Here is a 17,559-nt window from a genome sequence, read left to right as displayed (position 1 = left end):
CAAAAGCTCTCCCAGATTCTAGAAAGCTTGGAAAGAAATAGCAACAGATACGTCCATATTTTGGAAAGGCTGGGAAAGGACCAGGCACCTTCTAGAATATAGAACTTGAAGCACATTATTTTTTTTTTATTGTTTGCAAACAGTGAAACTAAACATTTTAACGTATATTCTATGTAGATGTGTGTGATTAATACAAGAATATACCCCCAGGAAAAAAAGGAGTGAAGAGGAGAAGACAGAAATGTCATGGGCAGAATGACCTTTACTTACATATTTTATCTATATTCTTTTGTATGTATTAATATACAATACATTAATTATGGTTTAATATGAAATAGTGCCCAACACATTTAAGAGAAATGACATTTAAATGGTGGAAAACTTTGAGAAATGAACGTCCGATATCAAGTACAGAAATCAAGTTGTTGAGAAAAAGGAATATTGAGTTTCATTAAGCCTACTGTCCCAGGTGTTAGGAAAGCCGATGGAAGAGAGCACTGGGGAGGTCACACTAATTAACAAGCGAGCAAATGAATCTGTTTCTATGAAGCACAAACGCAAACATATCAGGAGGCTTGAGGCGTGACCAAAACCATCCTCAGAACCAGAGGTCCCACACTCGGCCATGCATCTCCAGCAAAACCCTAGACTCGCCCGCCAACCTGGCCAAGAAGCTTGCCCTCTTCCAACATGGCGGAAGCACCCACAGCCTCCGCAGAGAGCATAGCCGGAAGTTACGCAACCCCGCGAGCCGCGCCGCCTTAACGGTGAGGAGCGTTTCCGCCATTTTTGAAAACCGGGAAGGTGCCCGCCGGAGGAAGCGCGGCCGTGGCGATGGCAGCGTTTGCCGTGGATCCCCAGGCGCCCACGCTGGGTGAGTGAGGGAGCCGCCGCCTCCCTAGTGGCCCAGCCGGCGTGCCGGGGACGGGGAGGCGGCCGGCGCGCGCCACGGAGGGAGCGGGGAGCGCCGCGGTCGGTGCCGGCCCCGGTGCGGTCGCCTGCCCGGCACCCCGAGAGCGTGCCCCGGGGTGGGCGGTCACCCCCGGGTCTTTCAGGAAAGGAGTTGGTGTGTGGAGCATGGAGCATGGCCTAGACCCAGCCTGGCTGCCCCCTCTGCCGCCCTTTGCATGGGAATGCGGCTCTGTTGCAGGACTCTGGAGTCTAAAGGTTCATCCCATTATTGGTTGGGGAAACTTCCCGAAGATGCCGTAGAAAAACAGTCTAGCGTTTTGTGAGTAATGACAACGGTCGTATTTTACAACAGAAAACAAAACAACCACTTTACAGTTGCAAAGACTCACAGGATTGGTTTATAGCTTTCTGAGCTGGAAAAGGAGAGCAAGAGCAAGCGTGGCATATAGTGTGCAGAATTAACTCTGTAGATTCAAGTGACATGTCATGCTTCCCATGCTTTGTAGAAAGTTTCTTTAAGAATAGCAAGGCGGCCGGGCGGTGGTGGCACACGCCTTTAATCCCAGCACTCGGGAGGCAGAGGCAGGTGAAGTTATGAGTTCGAGGCCAGCCTGATCTACAGAGTGAGTTCTAGGACAGCCAGGATTGCTACGCAGAGAAACCCTGTCTCGAAAAACCGAAAAAAAAAAAAAAAAGAGTAGCTAACGAATTGGATTTCTTTTTCAGCTTGTCATAAAAACTGAACCTATAAAACCTGTCTCGAAAAACCAAAAAAAAAAACCAAAAAACAAAAAAAAACCCTGAACCTATAATGTTATTAATGTAGATATGTAGATATACTGTTGCATTAAAACTTGTGCCTAGGTATTGATCTAGGTATTTTTTTAATATTACCTTAGAGATTAGGAAACTTCATTAGTAGCTCCAGGTTTTCTGTTCAGCGATGACATGTTTGCTGAGGTAGTACATACTGTGAGCAAGAACATCCTTGTATCTGGCCTCGCCAAGTCTCTGGCGTCCCCTAATATTAACTGCCGAGGTTCACATGTGGCACGATTTCCAGGTATCTGCTGGTATGGCGTTCTCCCAGCCCCTTCTCATCACATGCGCTCCCTGAAGACCACAGTGTGGCACTTAATATTTTGGGGGCAGAGATTGAGAAGTGACGTTTAAGACATGCAGGATGCAGCCGTTAAGCTTTTAAGTCTAGCCGTGAAGGGATGGTTAGTGACAGTCTGACTTCCTACTCCTTCACTATGTTTTTAGGGGACCGAGTTTTCCTTGACCTAAGTGGATTTTTCTTTATGTAATGTGCAAGTGGGTGCATGTGTGTGTGTATGTTTGGGGGACTGAATTTAGGCTTAGTGGCAAGGGCTTTTATCCAGTGTGCCACCTCACCAGCCCTTGACCTAATTCTTGTCATGTAATTTCCCTACCCCTTTGTAGATGGAAGAGTGAAGGTAGTTTGCATTGTTACCAAAAACCTTGTATTTTGCTACTGTAGTTTTCTAGGTGTTTGTTCCGAATATGCCTTTTGCCTTTTCTGAGACATCTGGTTGAGTTTCCTGTTCTTTTGAAATAGACAGTAGAATCGTGTAATTAGTACTTCACAAAAGAATTATAATATAGCCATTTTTCTTTACACTTTATTTTGATACTTATTTTACCCTTCTGAATTACTTTGGTTTTCCCCTCTTTTTAAACTTACATTGTTAGTATGTAGGTCTACAGTAATGAAAAAAGGGAAAGAATAAGTAATTCAAAGCTTTGATTAGCAGCAAACAAGTATTTATGCTATGTAGAAGTTAAGCAATAGTTGGTAAAAAGCATATAGCTATTAATGTCAAACACCTGACTTCTTTGATATGAAAAATCATACAAAGGTTTACTCCCTAGGCCAGAAAATTAGGTGCTCATCAGCAGAAATGCAAATTCTCCATTGCCACTTTACTAAGGTTTTGGTATTATAAGATGGTGGTATACTAATTAGTATTACCTATCTACTGAATATTAGCCATCAGCTCAAGTCTTATACTTGTTACTATTCTAATAAAAGCTGTGAGTCCATTCTACGCTTATGCCCATTTTGCTGAGAGACCCTGAGCCCACATCTCTGTATCCTGTGTTTTTCTTATAGCTTAATTTTAAAATTCAGCTGTAGTTTCCTTATCTTCATAATGGGAATAACCATAGCTGCCATTTTGAGGAGGTTACATTTTTTTAAACGTGTATCTGTTTTTGATTTATGAGCATGGGTTGTTTTGCCTACGTTTATGTCTGTGTACCACAAGTGTGCCACGTGTCTAAAGAAGCCACAAGAGGGCTTTAGATTCCATGGAACTAGAATTTTGTGAGCTGCTATGTGGGTACTGGGAATCAAACATGGGTCCTGTGGGACAGTAGTCAGTGCTTTTAACCACTGAGACTTCTCTTCCACCCTAAAAGATTAATTGAGAGTTGATGCTTATGAAGTGTTAGATCTCTCTTTAGATTGGCTTTATTTTAGAGAAACTTTTGTTGATTTTAGTTCTCCAAATGATTTTTCTAATAAATGATAATGATCTGAAAGTAAGTTTTACCACTACTTTCAATGTCTTCCTGAGTTAAAATGCAAGTTGTAACCTTATTAGTGTTGTAATGTGTGCATGTTTACCTTATTACTGAAACAATGCATAGTTTGATGTGTAGGAAGAAGAGGCTAAACCCATTGTTTCTGATTGGTCAAGATTTGTATAAAATTGATGTAGTCTCCTTGCTTTTGGTTGCACAGTATAAACTGTGGAAAAAATTTTCTGTTTGTATTAGAGATTTCTTTTAAAATAATAAGAGTTTCAAATGATGCTTTTAAACAAGTAAAATAATATAACCAGGACCATCTGCCAAAGATATGAACATTGCGGGCTGTATGGGTGACGCCCTGGGCTGATCTCTGTTGTGGTGAAAATGAGGGGGCACCACTGTGAGGACAAAGTCTTCTACATTTTTGAAAGAATCCTTAGTTGCTTTTAAAGTAGATTCAACTATAGTTCATAATGTGTCAGATTGTGTTGATTAAATTATTCAACTTTTATCAAATTGCTCTATTTGTTAGATATGATAACAGAAATGGCATTATTTCAATTTTTGATTAATTTAGGATCTGAACCAATGATGCTGGGTTCACCGACATCTCCGAAGACAGGCGTTAATGCCCAGTTCTTACCTGGATTTTTAATGGGGGATTTACCAGCTCCAGTGACTCCACAGCCTCGATCAATTAGTGGCCCGTCCGTAGGGGTAATGGAAATGAGATCACCTTTGCTCGCAGGTGGGTTAATGCTAATAGTAGTGGTGTGGTCTATCAATATTCCTAGTAGGATTTCAGAGATGGAATGGCGCAGCATTCTCTTTTACCAATACATTATTAATTTAAAAATACTTCTCTTATAAAGTTATGCCTTAGCCCAGTTTGGTGGTGAGCCCGTATCATCCCAGCACCTAGGAGGCTGGTGCAGGAGGATTGTGAGTTCAGGGTCAGTGTGGGCCACATAGGGCAATTTAGGCAAGCTGGGCCCTGAAAAAGCCTGTCTAAAAGCCATAAATATGTCCAGGCGTAGAGGTGAAAGCCTATACTCCAACATTTAGGAAACAGAGGCAGTAGTGTTAGTAATTCAAGGACATTCTTCCCCACCTAGTGAGTTGGAGGTCAGCTTGAGCAGTAGACCTCCTGTCTAAAAACGGTAAAATATAAAACAATAAGCAGCTACCGTAAAACCCAAAAGAAATTAAGATATACCTAAGTGGTGAGCTAGGCTGAATGCTAATCATTTTATATTTACTTCCTTAAAGAAAAATGGCCAGGTGGTGGTGGCACACACCTTTAATCCCAGCACACGCCTTTAATCCCAGAGGCAGGCGGATCTCTGAGTTTGAGGCCAGCCTGGTCTACAAGAGCTAGTTCCATGACAGGTCCAAAGCTACAGAGAAACCTTGTCTTTAAAAAAAAAAGAGTTTGAGCCTGGTGGTGGTCACACGCCTTTAATCCGAGCACTTGCAAGATGAGAGCAAGCTGTCCTCAGGAGTTCAAGGCCAGCCTGGTCTACCCAACAAGTTCCAGGACAGGCAAGGCTATAAATACATATAAAAGGAAATCCTGTTTCAGACAACAACAACAGTTTCAACAAAATAGGTTGTAATAGTTCCGTTTTTCAAAACAGTGTTGAGAAGAGGAATCTGAAGCTGAGTAATAATCTGACAGTACTTGCTCTTTAGTGACAGCATGATGCCGAGCGCAGCTGAGTCCTCCGTCGCCTGGGCTCTGAGTGACTGGACTACTGTTGAAACTTTGCGTCTGTTTAAATAAAGTCCAGGGCTGCTTTATTGCTCAGCATTATTTATGTCACAGAAGTCAGGTCTTTTCTGTCATTATTAAAAATGTTTCTACTATAAGAATTATGAATACAGTCTGTTTCATTTGACAATCAAATTTCTAACTGGAGTAACTTTAATTATTCAGATATATATATTCAGTGGAGTTGTTTAGTACATACTTTAGGAAGAAATGAGATTATATTTGTTTTGAGACAGAGCCTAATGTGTTGTTAGTGTTGGCCTTGACCTTGTAATACAGGTGGTCTGCCGAACTCAGCTTCCTGGGCAGTTAGGACCCAGGGCACACGTCACCGTAAGTAGCTCTGGGGTTGATCACATTGTGCATTGAAAGCTTAAGCACAGAGTAGAGAAAGCAACATTACCTGTGTTTTCTAAACATTAAAATTTCTAGTAGCAACTTATTCTGAAATCTTCTTTCAAAGTGCAGTCTGCTGCTCACCCACATTGTGACATCACCTGGGAGCTTGATAGAAGTGTGGTCATTGGTTCCTTTTGAATCAGTCTGACATCTACCCGGAGCCCAGGTGACTCTACACATATTAAAGGCTGCATTGCTCTAGGAAACAAAGAGTTTGTTATTTCAAAACCATAAATAAAACATACCTGAAAAGAACGATGAATGGTTAGTTTGCTTTTTTACCTGACTGCTTTTTGTATACACAGGGGGGTCACCGCCACAGCCAGTTGTGCCTGCTCCTAAAGATAAAAGTGGAGCTCCACCGGTTAGAAGTATATATGATGACATTTCCAGTCCAGGACTCGGGTCGACACCTTTGACTTCAAGAAGACAGGTGACACACAAGTTCTCATGCTCCATGATTAGTCATTGTGTTTTTGTGTGCTTACACAGTGAGGTCAGTAATTAAGAAAGTTCCCTGATGTCTGTTCTGAAGGAACCATAAGTATAGAATAAGCAAGTATGTATATACTCAAGTTTATCATGAAATGTACTTAAAGTGTTAAAAATTCTAAGGTGGGCATGGTGACATACACCTACAGGCATGGTGGCATACACCTATAGGCCCTACACTTGGGAGATTGAGGCAAGGCAAGAGGACCACTGGCCTATCCTATATAGCAAGATTCTATAGTAGCAAAAAAGGTAGTAGACACTGGATTGTTTTCTCTCTTAAGTGATTCTGTGGTTTTTATAGGTATGTCTTATTAACCTGTCCATGTTCCCAGCCTGATTATTGTAAATATAGAGTGTTATTAGGGTTTTAAGTCGTTCTCTTTGCTTAAGCTTAAGATTTATGCATTCTTTTCTAGGGAAAAAATTAAAATGAAAATTCAGGGTTGTATTTGGAGTTTGAGCATTTAATAATGATTTGAGAGCTTTGTTGCTGGTGGTTTTGAGGCTGCCTTGGAACTTTCACAAATAACGCTGTCTCTACCTCCCAAGTGCTAGGCTTAACGGTGTCTGCCAGCATGCCTGGCCTGAGAATTTTGTTTTATAAAATTATTATTTACATAAGACCATTATCCTTTTATAGACATCCAGTACTTATTTTTACTAAGAAAGCTGCTTTTTAGTATGTTCTTTCTGTAGGTGTTCTGATGATTCTCAGGAATGTGATTGCCTGACTTGCATGTGTGCCATTCTTAATGGACAGTCTGCTCTTTTGGGTTTGCTAAATCTAGAACATCCTGAATAGGGACCATTCTGCAAGTTAAGTAAATCTGACGTGAAGTTTGGAATGAGAATCACTGCTTCTTCTGGATTCGTGACCATTTTATTCTGCTGCATGAGGAGAACTAGCATTAGTTCTTGCCTTATTTGAAATGTTTAAAGGAGTTGTAGATCATAGTACAGAAAGATGGTTTTGACTTTGAAGTCTGTATGAATATTAGTAAATAGATGAGGGCCAAAATTAGTTATTCCGAGGTACCATGCTCAGTTCTGGTTTGTATCAGATAGTTGGTAGTGGTTAGATTTTTTTGGTTTGTTCTCTTTAGGAGGGTTTAAAAACACATTTATTTATTTTTGAGTGTATGTGTATTTCTATGTGTGTATATGCCATCGTGTGAGTGCCCTGAGAGGCCAAAAGAGGGCCCTGGATCTCTTGAAGCTGTTGTTAGAAGCCTCTTTAAGCTGCCTGACATGGGTGATGGGAATGAACTCAGGTCTTCTGGGAGAGCAGCAAGTGCTTTTAACTGCTGAGCCATCGCCAGCCCCTGTAAAAGGGTTTTTTTTTTACATCCTTTAAAATAATCCTCTAATGATGCCTAATGATACTTTTCCTCTTTGTAATATACTGATAGTGTTAAACATAAGTTGTCTTTTATTGTCATTTGAATGTGTTCTTTTTTACTTATTTTTCTGTTTTTTTTCTTTGTGAATTTGATGACTTAAATAAACAAATTACAGTTATATCCATAGTTTGAGTACTGTACATTGGGAAATAGAACCAAATAGCTAGCATGTCACCATTAGTTCCTATAGAATTTTTTTATCCAATGTAACTTATTTTAAATTCTGTTGTAATTAGCTTATTTATTGTGTGTGTGTGTGTGTGTGTATGTTGTGTGCAAATGAGTGCCAAGATTGTACTGTGGAGGCCATAGGCTAGCTTGTAGGTGTAGGTCCTCTCTTCCCATCCTGTGGATTCTGGGGGTTGAGCTCAGGTGGTAAGCTCAGCAGCAAGAGCACTTAACACTAAGCCAGCCCAATGTTTCTTATTTTAAAATGTATAATAAAAACAAAGGACATTTGATCTTTCCGTAATCTGGGTTAGTGCTGGTCAGACAGAAGACAAAAGGTAAGTAACTTTGGAAGTGAGCTGGTTAGAGCCCACTCATTCTAGTTGGTAAGGGTGTTGTAGTAGTTTTCTACAGCAATGACTGTTTGTGCATGGTTAGAACTTTGTGTTAACTTAGCACTCTTGTTTTCATGTAGACAAACATTTCAATGATGCAGAGCCCTCTTGTTGGAGTCACAACTCCAGTGACTGGTGAGTCCTCTTCTTAAACTCTGCTCTCGGCTCTGATGGTTGCCAGCAGTCTTACTCCAGATTTAGGGACTTTCTGACTTCCTTTAGGAAGGTGATGCTTTGTATAGCTTGCTTTCTGAGTTTATAGATAGGATAGTTTACCAAAAGTATTAAGAATTTAAGAATGCATACCTAATAGACTTTTGAAGTATTTCCTGAGTTATTAAAAATTATATAAAGAGCTGTTTATAGGGGTAGGTAGGGGTCCCATTGTTTGGAATTGGGGGCAAGATTAATAGAAGCTCTCTTGTTTCTTACTGTGCTGCACAGTAGAAAAATTGGATAATACACTGAATATTTTGTGAAGGGCTAATTGGAGGTCAGTTTCAGATTATGTAGCCCTCCCCCTAATTTTTTTTTTCAAAGAAAAGTCTTAAGGAAGGTCAAAGTTGCCTGGCTGGTGTTCTGAGTACAAACAGGCAAATTTCCTTTTTCATTAAATAGATTTTCACTTTACCCTCTCATTATTGACTCTTTTATGAGTGGACTCATTGAATTTTTTTTTCCTCTGAGACAGGGTTTCTCTGTAGCTTTGGAGCCTGTCCTGGAACTAGCTCTTGTGGACCAGGCTGGTCATTTGAGAAAACGCCTCCATCATATTGGCCTGTAGGCCAGTCCATGGTGCAATTCCATGACTAATGGTTGATGGAAGGGTCCAACTCCTGGTGCGGCACTCCTGAGCAGGTGGCTCTGGGTTCTGTTAGGAAGCAGGCAGAATAAGCCATGGGGAGCAGACCAGGAAGAGGTTCTCCTCCAGGATCTTCTAGACGCCCAGCACCTCATTCCTGTTATATGCCTCAGGTTTTTGGAGAAAGTTCCTAGGTGTAGGTATTTCTTTCTGGGAACCAAACAGGTCCCATTGTACATTGAGCTGAGGCAAAGTTCTTAATTACACACCTGTGCTGCTCGTTTTCATGGTAAGGAGGTGTCGTGCCCAAAAATTTCATTGTTCATTTATCATATCCTTTTGAAATTTCTTGTAATTTTTCTTTTGTTTTCATTTAGTTTGAAATAATTGGATCTGTTCTTTAATTGAAAGGTAATAAGGGCTTTTGCCCTCTCTTTAATCTGGTTTTATGAAGGACGTTTGGATAGTGATTTACCAAGGAAAATAAAGTATACTCTAGTCTGATGTGGTTTGATAGGTACATTTTATTTTCATCTTACACAGAAGAGAGTATTGGTACCAGAAGTTTGATTTAAAAGAAGTAAAATCAGTGGAACAATTAAATATTAACTTGGTGGAGAGCAATTATATTAAACTTATGTAAATGCTTTTCGATTAGTATAAGTAATTACAATTTTTAGATTAGTTGACAAGGCAAAAATTAGATTGCTTATTCATTTGAGACTTAATTTTGATTTGTCTTTTTAAAGGTCATAATGGTTGTCTCAACTTGAGCCTTAATTTAATTTCTTGCTTGAAGGTTATTACATGATATAGCATAACTAAACTGTATATTAATGGCTATACAGGGCATAAAAATTGAATTGGCTTCAGGTTTTATACTAATGTACCTTTTATTGTCTTTGGCTTATTAAAGGCATATCTTTGTAGAAAGAATTAATTAGATTTTGAAGGGATGGTTGCTTAGGTTTATTTGTTTATGTTTGTGACAGATGTCATTGTGTAGCCCTGGCTGGCTTGTAATTTGCTATTTAGACCAAACTGGCCTTGAACTCACAGAGATCCTCTTGCTTTTGCCTCTCAAGTGCTGGGATTAAAGATGTATCACTATACCTGGTGTGTGTGTGTGTGTGTGTGTGTGTGTGTGTGTGTGAACATACATGTAAAAATAGTGCCTATAGAGTCCTGAAGAGGGCATTGCCAACTTTTAATATACTTTGCCCTTTAAACTAAGATCTTTGTTTTAAAATACGCTCATGTGTTTATGTTGGTAGCTAACTTCCTAACTTTACTAATATAGGGCAAAGCATGTTTAGTCCAGCAAATATTGGTCAGCCACGGAAGACGACACTATCTCCTGCCCAGTTGGATCCTTTTTATACTCAAGGAGATTCTTTGACTTCAGAAGATCACCTCGATGACACTTGGGTGACTGTGTTTGGGTAAGGATTATGGACCTGATAAAAAACTACCCCACCCCAGTATTTGTTGATATTGTTGAAAGACTTGGCCAGCAAACACACACACACACTTACTACTAGATTCCACAGTTATGAAGAGCTGGCAACATTTACCTCGTCTTTTCTGTTGCTGATGTGTTTCATACTGAACTGCAGACAGCGGCTATGTCATCCTTGTGCTTGCCGTCCGCATCCTGGATATCGTTAGCTAGAACTTAATTTTTGTCTCATAAAAACCATTTTGCATGCTCTTCCCAAATCATTTCCTAGTTGTGAAAGGCAAGACCGTCCCTTTAGATTCAGGATCCCCTTTCCACATTTTCTGGGGGCTCCTTCTGTGCTTTGGTAGTCTTCTTAGCTGGCTTGAGCTGGCACTGCTGAGATTGGTTTATGTTCTGTGTGACAAAAGTGGCACCGTCTAGTCGGTATTTAATAGTAGAATAGGATGGCACTTGTAGATGCAGCGGAATAACTTTTGTTGCCGAAATAATGTAAGCACCTCAGAGACAGCAGTAAATCTTTACTTACCCAGAGGAAAATGGACTAGAGATAGCAAAGTGGATTCTTTAGAGATTCATAACTCATTAAATAGCAAGAACTTGAGCAGAAACAGAGGCCTTTTGATTCCAATTTGGTCTTTACACTAATAACATATTATTTCTCAAAAGTGTGATTGCCAGCCGGGTGGTGGTGGTGCACGCCTTTAATACCAGCACTCAGGAGGCAGAGGTAGACGGATCTCTATGAGTTTGAGGCCAGCCTGGTCTACAAGAGCTAGTTCCAGGACAGGCTCCAAAGCCACAGAGAAACCTGCTTCGACAAACCAAAAAAAAAATAAAAAAAAGTGCGATTGCCTTACTTATTTGGGCCTTACTGTGTTGGTTTTGGGACTAGAATATATAAAGATAACACATACAGTTTCTTGAAGGAGAATAAATACTGGATAATAAGTGTTTATTTGGCTTTATACATTTAACTTATTTTAACATTTAAAAATTCAGAAGATGTATGGGAATGCATGGTGGAAAGTCTCACATCCTGTTTTTGCCCTCTGCTGTAACTGACCTTTCCCTTTGAGCCATGATGGCTACTGCTTTGAAGAGATTTTCATGTTACTGACTGCTTCAGTGAGAATAGGGCAGCTGCATCCCTTTGTTTTCTTGGAAACCTTGCAAAGCTCCATGTCTCTGGCATTTGAGCTGACTATTTGATTTTGCTTTTCAATGTTTAAAATTTTCTATTTTCATGGAGTAGAGCAGTGTTGAGCGTGCTTGTCATTTCTTTGTTTTTTGGGTTCACGAGTGTTAGTGTAACTTTGAAGATGTCTAGTAGTTAGGAAAAGTATTTGAATTACTTCTAGTGCTTTAAAAAATATTTAAGGGCTGGAGAGGTGGCTCAGAAGTTAAGAGCACCGATTACTCTTCCAGAGGTCCTGAGTTCAATTCCCAGCAACCACATGATGACTCACAACCATATTTAATGATATCTGATGCCCTCTACTGGCCTATAGGATATATGTAGGCAGAATACTGTATACATAATAAATAAATAAATCTTTTAAAAAATTTAAGATTTTATAATGCTATATCTCATTACTTTTATGTTTTAGCTATTTTATATGTGCTTACTGATGCATTCTTCTTTTTTTTTGGTTTTTTGAGACAGGGTTTCTCTGTGGTTTTGGAGCCTGTCCTGGAACTAGCTCTTGTAGACCAGGCTGGTCTCGAACTCACAGAGATCCGCCTGTCTCTGCCTCCCGAGTGCTGGGATTCTGACGCATTCTTTTAAAGGAATAAATAAAATGTTTTAAATAAAACATTTTGTTCATTTAAGGGAAGTCTTTCTCATATATTATATGTTTTTCCTTTGCTTGTTTAACTTTTTTGTCAGTTTGGGGTCATAGTAAAAAATAAACAAAATATCCATTGTCATAAATGATCATTTTAAAAGGATTAGATTAGATTTTCCAAAAGTCATCGTGGCGCCTAAAAATGTTTTATTTTTTTAAATGCCATCTTCACATGCAACCATTATCTACCTTTTCAGTTTTGTGCCTTATTTGTTATTTTTTTGGAACGAAAAATCTCAAACTTAGAGATATATAAATAAATAAAAATGAAATTTCAGTTCTGAGTTAGGTGTTTTATTCACATTGGAGAGTTGGTTAAGACAGGATTTCGCTCTCTCCCTGACTTTTGGCCTTGAACTCCTCCTGCATCTACCTCCCGAGTGCTGGGATTAAAGGCCTGTGCCGTGGCCCTGGTTTACTTATATTGATTTTAATGTGTTTAATCTCACCTCTCCCCTCATGCCTGATTAGGCCTATTTAATTGAGGTTTCAGATTAATTTATATTGGTTTAAAATTTTTTCAGATTTTTTCTATACTAGTAGTAGCTCGTACTATTTTCAAATAATAAATCACTTCATTATTCTGACTATAAGAATAATTATGCCTTATTGTAAAATATTCAGACTGTAAGACTTGATAAAGTATCCTCTTAAAGATATGGCTATTAAAAATTTAAATATCACCTCAAGTAATTTTGGAGTAATTTAATCATTTTCATATGATTAATATTCTTGTTGATGCTAGTTTTATTTTTGAGTATCACCCTTTTAAGTCATTTTTTTGCTGTTATTGATGCCGAGTTTTATTTTTGAGCACTAAGTTTCAGAAGTCTTCAGGTGATGCTCAGTGCAGAGAGATTCGGTGTTATAATTAGAAGAGTCCCCCTTTGAGTCATGCTAGCCCTACTTATAACTACGTCTCATAATGTGTGTGTGCAGACCTGCATCTGCCTGACTGGAAGAGCTGTGGGTGTGGGGGCATAACAGACTTCAGAGGTGGGCTCTGGGAAGGGAGAATAGCTGAGTGACTGACTGATGGACTCTAGAGGAAGCATGGTGTGGTAGTTTGCTGCTGTATTGGTGATGGAAACTGACGGCTTTGTCTGGGCCATTCTTCCCCCAGGTTTCCACAAGCGTCTGCTTCTTATATATTATTACAGTTTGCACAGTACGGGAATATCCTAAAGCATGTGGTAAGGATTGTGAATACTTTCTTCTTCAGTTAAGATTTTGGTTACAGAGACAAAAGTTATAAATTGAAGAACACTACTTCTGATTATTTTTCTAAATTTAATTTAGTTTTTATTTTTAAAGAGTCTATACAATGGAGTGTACAAGAGTCAAACTCAGTAGTGTTTGCTGAGAAGGAATAGTTAAAGAGTAGACTGAGTTTTAGGGACCTCCCTTCCTTTCTTAAATAGTCACAGCCTCCTAGGATTAACCATATGTCTCATATTACATTAATGTTTTTCTCTTAAGCTTTATGGGGGAGGAAGTGGGGAGCCCAGATCTGCTGGAGCCTCGTTAAGAGCTCTTTATCCTGCAGCAGCCTCTAGAGAGGCTTGTCCCGTACTCAGGTCTTGCCCAGATTGCATTTCTATTCAGTTCTACACAAAGTCATGTTCATGAATATAGCGTTTTAAAATTTCATAATAGTTGCTAATATAACTTCTGTAGGAAATAATTCTTTTGAGAGTTCCTTTTACTTTTAGGGAATATTTGCCACATGTTCTATTTTAGAGAATTGAGATCTGGGTAGGGATTTTTGAAGTTTTTTCCATAGGATCTTTCTGAATTTTAATATGCAGCCTTTTGCAGGGTACCAAATAACAAAATGAAAGTTAGTTTTGTCCTTCTGTTTGTATGTCTGTCTGGGCTTCGCACCTTAAGTAATAACTCTGTTCTTTGCAGATGTCTAACACAGGCAACTGGATGCACATCCGTTACCAGTCTAAGTTGCAGGCCCGGAAAGCCTTAAGCAAAGATGGGAGAATATTCGGAGAATCCATCATGATCGGTGTCAAGCCGTGTATAGATAAAGTAGGTTGTAGTTGATTTAAGGGAAGTCTCAGTAGTGACAGAGTGTTTGTGCCTTAGCCTCACTATGCTTTTTTTGTTAGTTTGAAAATGATATTTATGGTAGTATGGTACTACAGTAGGCCAAAAGTAATCACAAGATGTTAGAGACAGTCTGTCCACATCCTTTCATTTTTCAAAAAAGAGTAATGTGTAGAATTGAAGTGAGGTCTTGAGTTTAGACCTCAGTACTGCTCAGAGCAGCACCAGGTTCAGGAAGCCTAAGGTTGGTGCTGTGTCCGCACAGGTGCTGAAGCTTTCCCGTACTCATTTCTGCTTCAGTCTTTACAGCTGACTCCGTATGTACTCTTTAAGCATTAGTGAGCAGAACTTAAACTTTTCTTTGTAGCTTAAAAATCAGTTTGAACATACTTGAGTAACTACATGCAAACCTCTATCCAAATGCTACATACGACACACTTTACTGTTGCAGTGCACACGGAATTGAGCAAAGCAGATGGTGATTCTCTCTTAGACTCCTTAAGAGAAACCTGAATCGGAAGGAGACTCAGTCTGAAGCTATGTAGTACCCAGGACCCCCGAGTCCTCTCTTAGGGACAGCAATGGCACAACAGCAATTGTACAGTTACATGTAAAATAATTACAGTCTTTCTTTTGTTTTGTCCTTGATGGCTTACCATAGGTTCTGCCCTGAGATGCTTCTAAAAGGATTTCATACATGTATACCATATATTTTGTTCCTTCTCATTCCCCTTCCCCTCTCACCTCCTTCTCTGGAACCCTGTTTCTTCCAAAACATCCATTTTGCCTGGAGATTCTTGTTCTTGTGATTTATACTTAGACTGAGGCTGTTTGATGTGGCTGGGGATTAGGTCTCCAACTAACTAAGGGACATACTGTCTTTTCAAAGCTAAATTTATTTGAAAACTTTATATGACCAAATTGGTTGCCTTTTTAGTAAGGTTTTCTCTAAAATATTACTTAGTATTAGATAGTATGTCCTGTGTCTTTTCATTTCTCCAGAGTGTCATGGAAAACGGTGACAGAGGAGCCTTGTCATCTCCATCTGTAGCCTTTACAACACCCGTCAAGACCTTAGGCACCCCAACACAGCCCGGGAGCACTCCTAGGATCTCCACCATGCGGCCCCTTGCTACAGCCTACAAGGCCTCCACTAGTGACTACCAGGTATTTAGGGGCAGTTAGAGGGCTGGGGGTAGGGGGTTAATGTGGGTGTACAATTAAATGTTTCCCGTGGAGATTGAGTGTGTGTTTACAGTTAAATGTTTCCCGTGGAGGTTGTGTGTGTTTACAGTTAAATGTTTCCTGGTGCTTTTCCTTGGTGAAACCTTCAGACTCTACATTTCCCATTTTAAAGTTAGAGCCCGGACATTGAAGCAGTTTCTTTGTTTGGGCTGGGGACATAGCTCGGTGGTAGGGCACTGATCCAGCGTGTACACAGGTGTTCGGTTTGAGCTCTAGTGCTATACAGCAAAAGAACATTTCTTAAAATATCTTGAAATGTTTTTTCCCTCAGTTACAGTTGTATGCACACCAGAACCTTGATAGCATGAAAATTAAACTTTATTAAGTTGATTATAAAATCATAAACAAAAACAAAATCCCCCTTCCAATGTAATAGTATCAAGAGGTGATTTGCTTTAAATATCAGAGATGACAAAAATTTTCATTTTAAAAAGATTTACAGCAGTTTATTACATTCTCTGAAGGATAGTATGGAATTATAATGCTAACTTTGTTGTTATTATCCACTACCAAAGAACTAGAGTCCTGGATTTTGGCACAGGTCCTGATACCTGCAGAAGTGTGTGTGCTAGTCAGATGAGTGGTTGAATTCTGTGTTAGAAATTTGGAGATCATTACAGAATTAGAATTTTTATTGTTATATTTTAAATCTGTGTTTTAAATTTCTCATTTCTTGTAGTGTTTGGGTTTTCTTAGTTTTCTAATTGGAAATGTTAAATATTAAAAATCTATATTTTATTGTCAAACTTCCATAGTTGAGTTATAGAAGCTCATTTTGATGTTTTTATTTTAAATTAGACATTAATGATAGAATTGACTGCAATTAAAGAAACTGTAACTTAACACATTATTTTTCTCTTCTTCGTTGTGGTGTATGTTTTAATAGGTTATTTCTGACAGACAAACACCAAAGAAAGATGAAAGTCTTGTATCCAGAGCGATGGAGTACATGTTCGGCTGGTAGTGCAGTGAGGACTGCTGGCCTCCGGGTTAGTTGTATAACCACCTACGGCAGCGTGGACAGCTGTCCTAGATATGTCTTTACCTCCTTTGTTTAGGAAACAGCCTGTTTGCAGCTTGCACTTTAAAGATGGCTGAGGTAACCTGAGGAAAAGGTTGTACAGATAGCATCTCGTGCTCTCTGTGATACAGTGCATGCTAACTCCGTGTGCTCAGTGTTGGCTGCAGTAAACTAAATGATTGAGCTGGAAGTGAGTCTCTGTAGCGGTTGTGGGAAGACGGATGAATTCGTGAGGAGCGACAGCTGCTCCACCAGGACACATGGTTATAGTTAGCGATTGGAATTACGGTCTTTAATTTAGGTAGTATTTAATATCTTGATTATCTTTTTATATGTCTGTGGATTGTCAGCTTTGGTGTTCTTTTTAAAAACCACCTATTACTACTGTTTCTTAATAAACTTTGTCAATTTTTATGTGCTGAATATTTGTTTGGAAGATTGATTTATTGAATAAAACGTTTTAAGGGTTCACTGAAATAATAGAAACATGTTATTAACTTATATCTAGAGTCCAGATTTTATTACCATTATGTTTTGTCCTACTTGATTTCTCTCTCCTTTTATTTTTTGAAGCACTTCTCAGATTTGAGTTATTTTTATTCCAAATACTTGAATACATCAAAAATAAAAAACTGTATTTCTATAGAGTTGTTAAGTTTGTTAATATGCAAAAGACAGATCATTTAAAATTTTTGTATCTTTCCCCAAATTAACTATTTATCATGTGCTTTATTCAGATCATGATCTTAATGAGGTTTCCACGGTATTAATGGTGTTCTACACACTGTAGAGTTGAACAGTTCCTTCTCTGGGCTTTGGAAAAGCTGCTCTGTGAGTTGTGTTTTGCTCTCATGGTCTAGTGTCTGGAATTGGTCAGTTACTTTAGTTGTTGAGCCTGTACCTCAGTTCTTCCAAATCTTAGCCATTAGGTCTAAAGGGAATTAATTATATTCTTCTTTCATCTTTTTCATAATAATAGATACATGATGTGGGATTCCGCTCTGTATGCTGTGAATACCATTGGT

The 17,559-nt window shown here is 39.1% G+C and overlaps 1 protein-coding gene across 1 annotated transcript; it reads left to right on the top strand.

Annotated features, from left to right (window-relative positions):
• The first annotated feature begins 779 nt into the window (after positions 1 to 779).
• Positions 780 to 17,171, top strand: Nup35 (nucleoporin 35). The gene is made up of 9 exons (XM_057755223.1): positions 780 to 874; positions 4,049 to 4,219; positions 5,947 to 6,074; positions 8,180 to 8,234; positions 10,202 to 10,343; positions 13,334 to 13,403; positions 14,122 to 14,250; positions 15,271 to 15,435; positions 16,400 to 17,171. Exons 1-9 carry the CDS (start codon positions 835 to 837, stop codon positions 16,475 to 16,477), a joined length of 978 nt encoding a protein of 325 aa, XP_057611206.1. The 5' UTR covers positions 780 to 834; the 3' UTR covers positions 16,478 to 17,171.
• The last annotated feature ends 388 nt before the right edge of the window (positions 17,172 to 17,559 follow it).

This window comes from Chionomys nivalis, chromosome 22 (genome assembly GCF_950005125.1).
Source record: "Chionomys nivalis chromosome 22, mChiNiv1.1, whole genome shotgun sequence".
NCBI lineage: Eukaryota > Metazoa > Chordata > Mammalia > Rodentia > Cricetidae > Chionomys > Chionomys nivalis.
Note: the sequence above shows the minus strand (reverse complement) of the source record. Positions and strands in the feature narration are given on the sequence as shown.

What these genes read in the sequence shown, in the direction of transcription:
- Nup35 (XM_057755223.1), top strand. Translation starts at nt 835, where the DNA reads ATGGCAGCGTTTGCCGTGGATCCCCAGGCGCCCACGCTGG. An exon ending in CTTTGACTTCAAGAAGACAG is followed by an intron (nt 6,075 to 8,179) that starts GTGACACACAAG and finishes GTTTTCATGTAG; the next exon opens with ACAAACATTTCAATGATGCA. An exon ending in ACTTGGGTGACTGTGTTTGG is followed by an intron (nt 10,344 to 13,333) that starts GTAAGGATTATG and finishes TTCTTCCCCCAG; the next exon opens with GTTTCCACAAGCGTCTGCTT.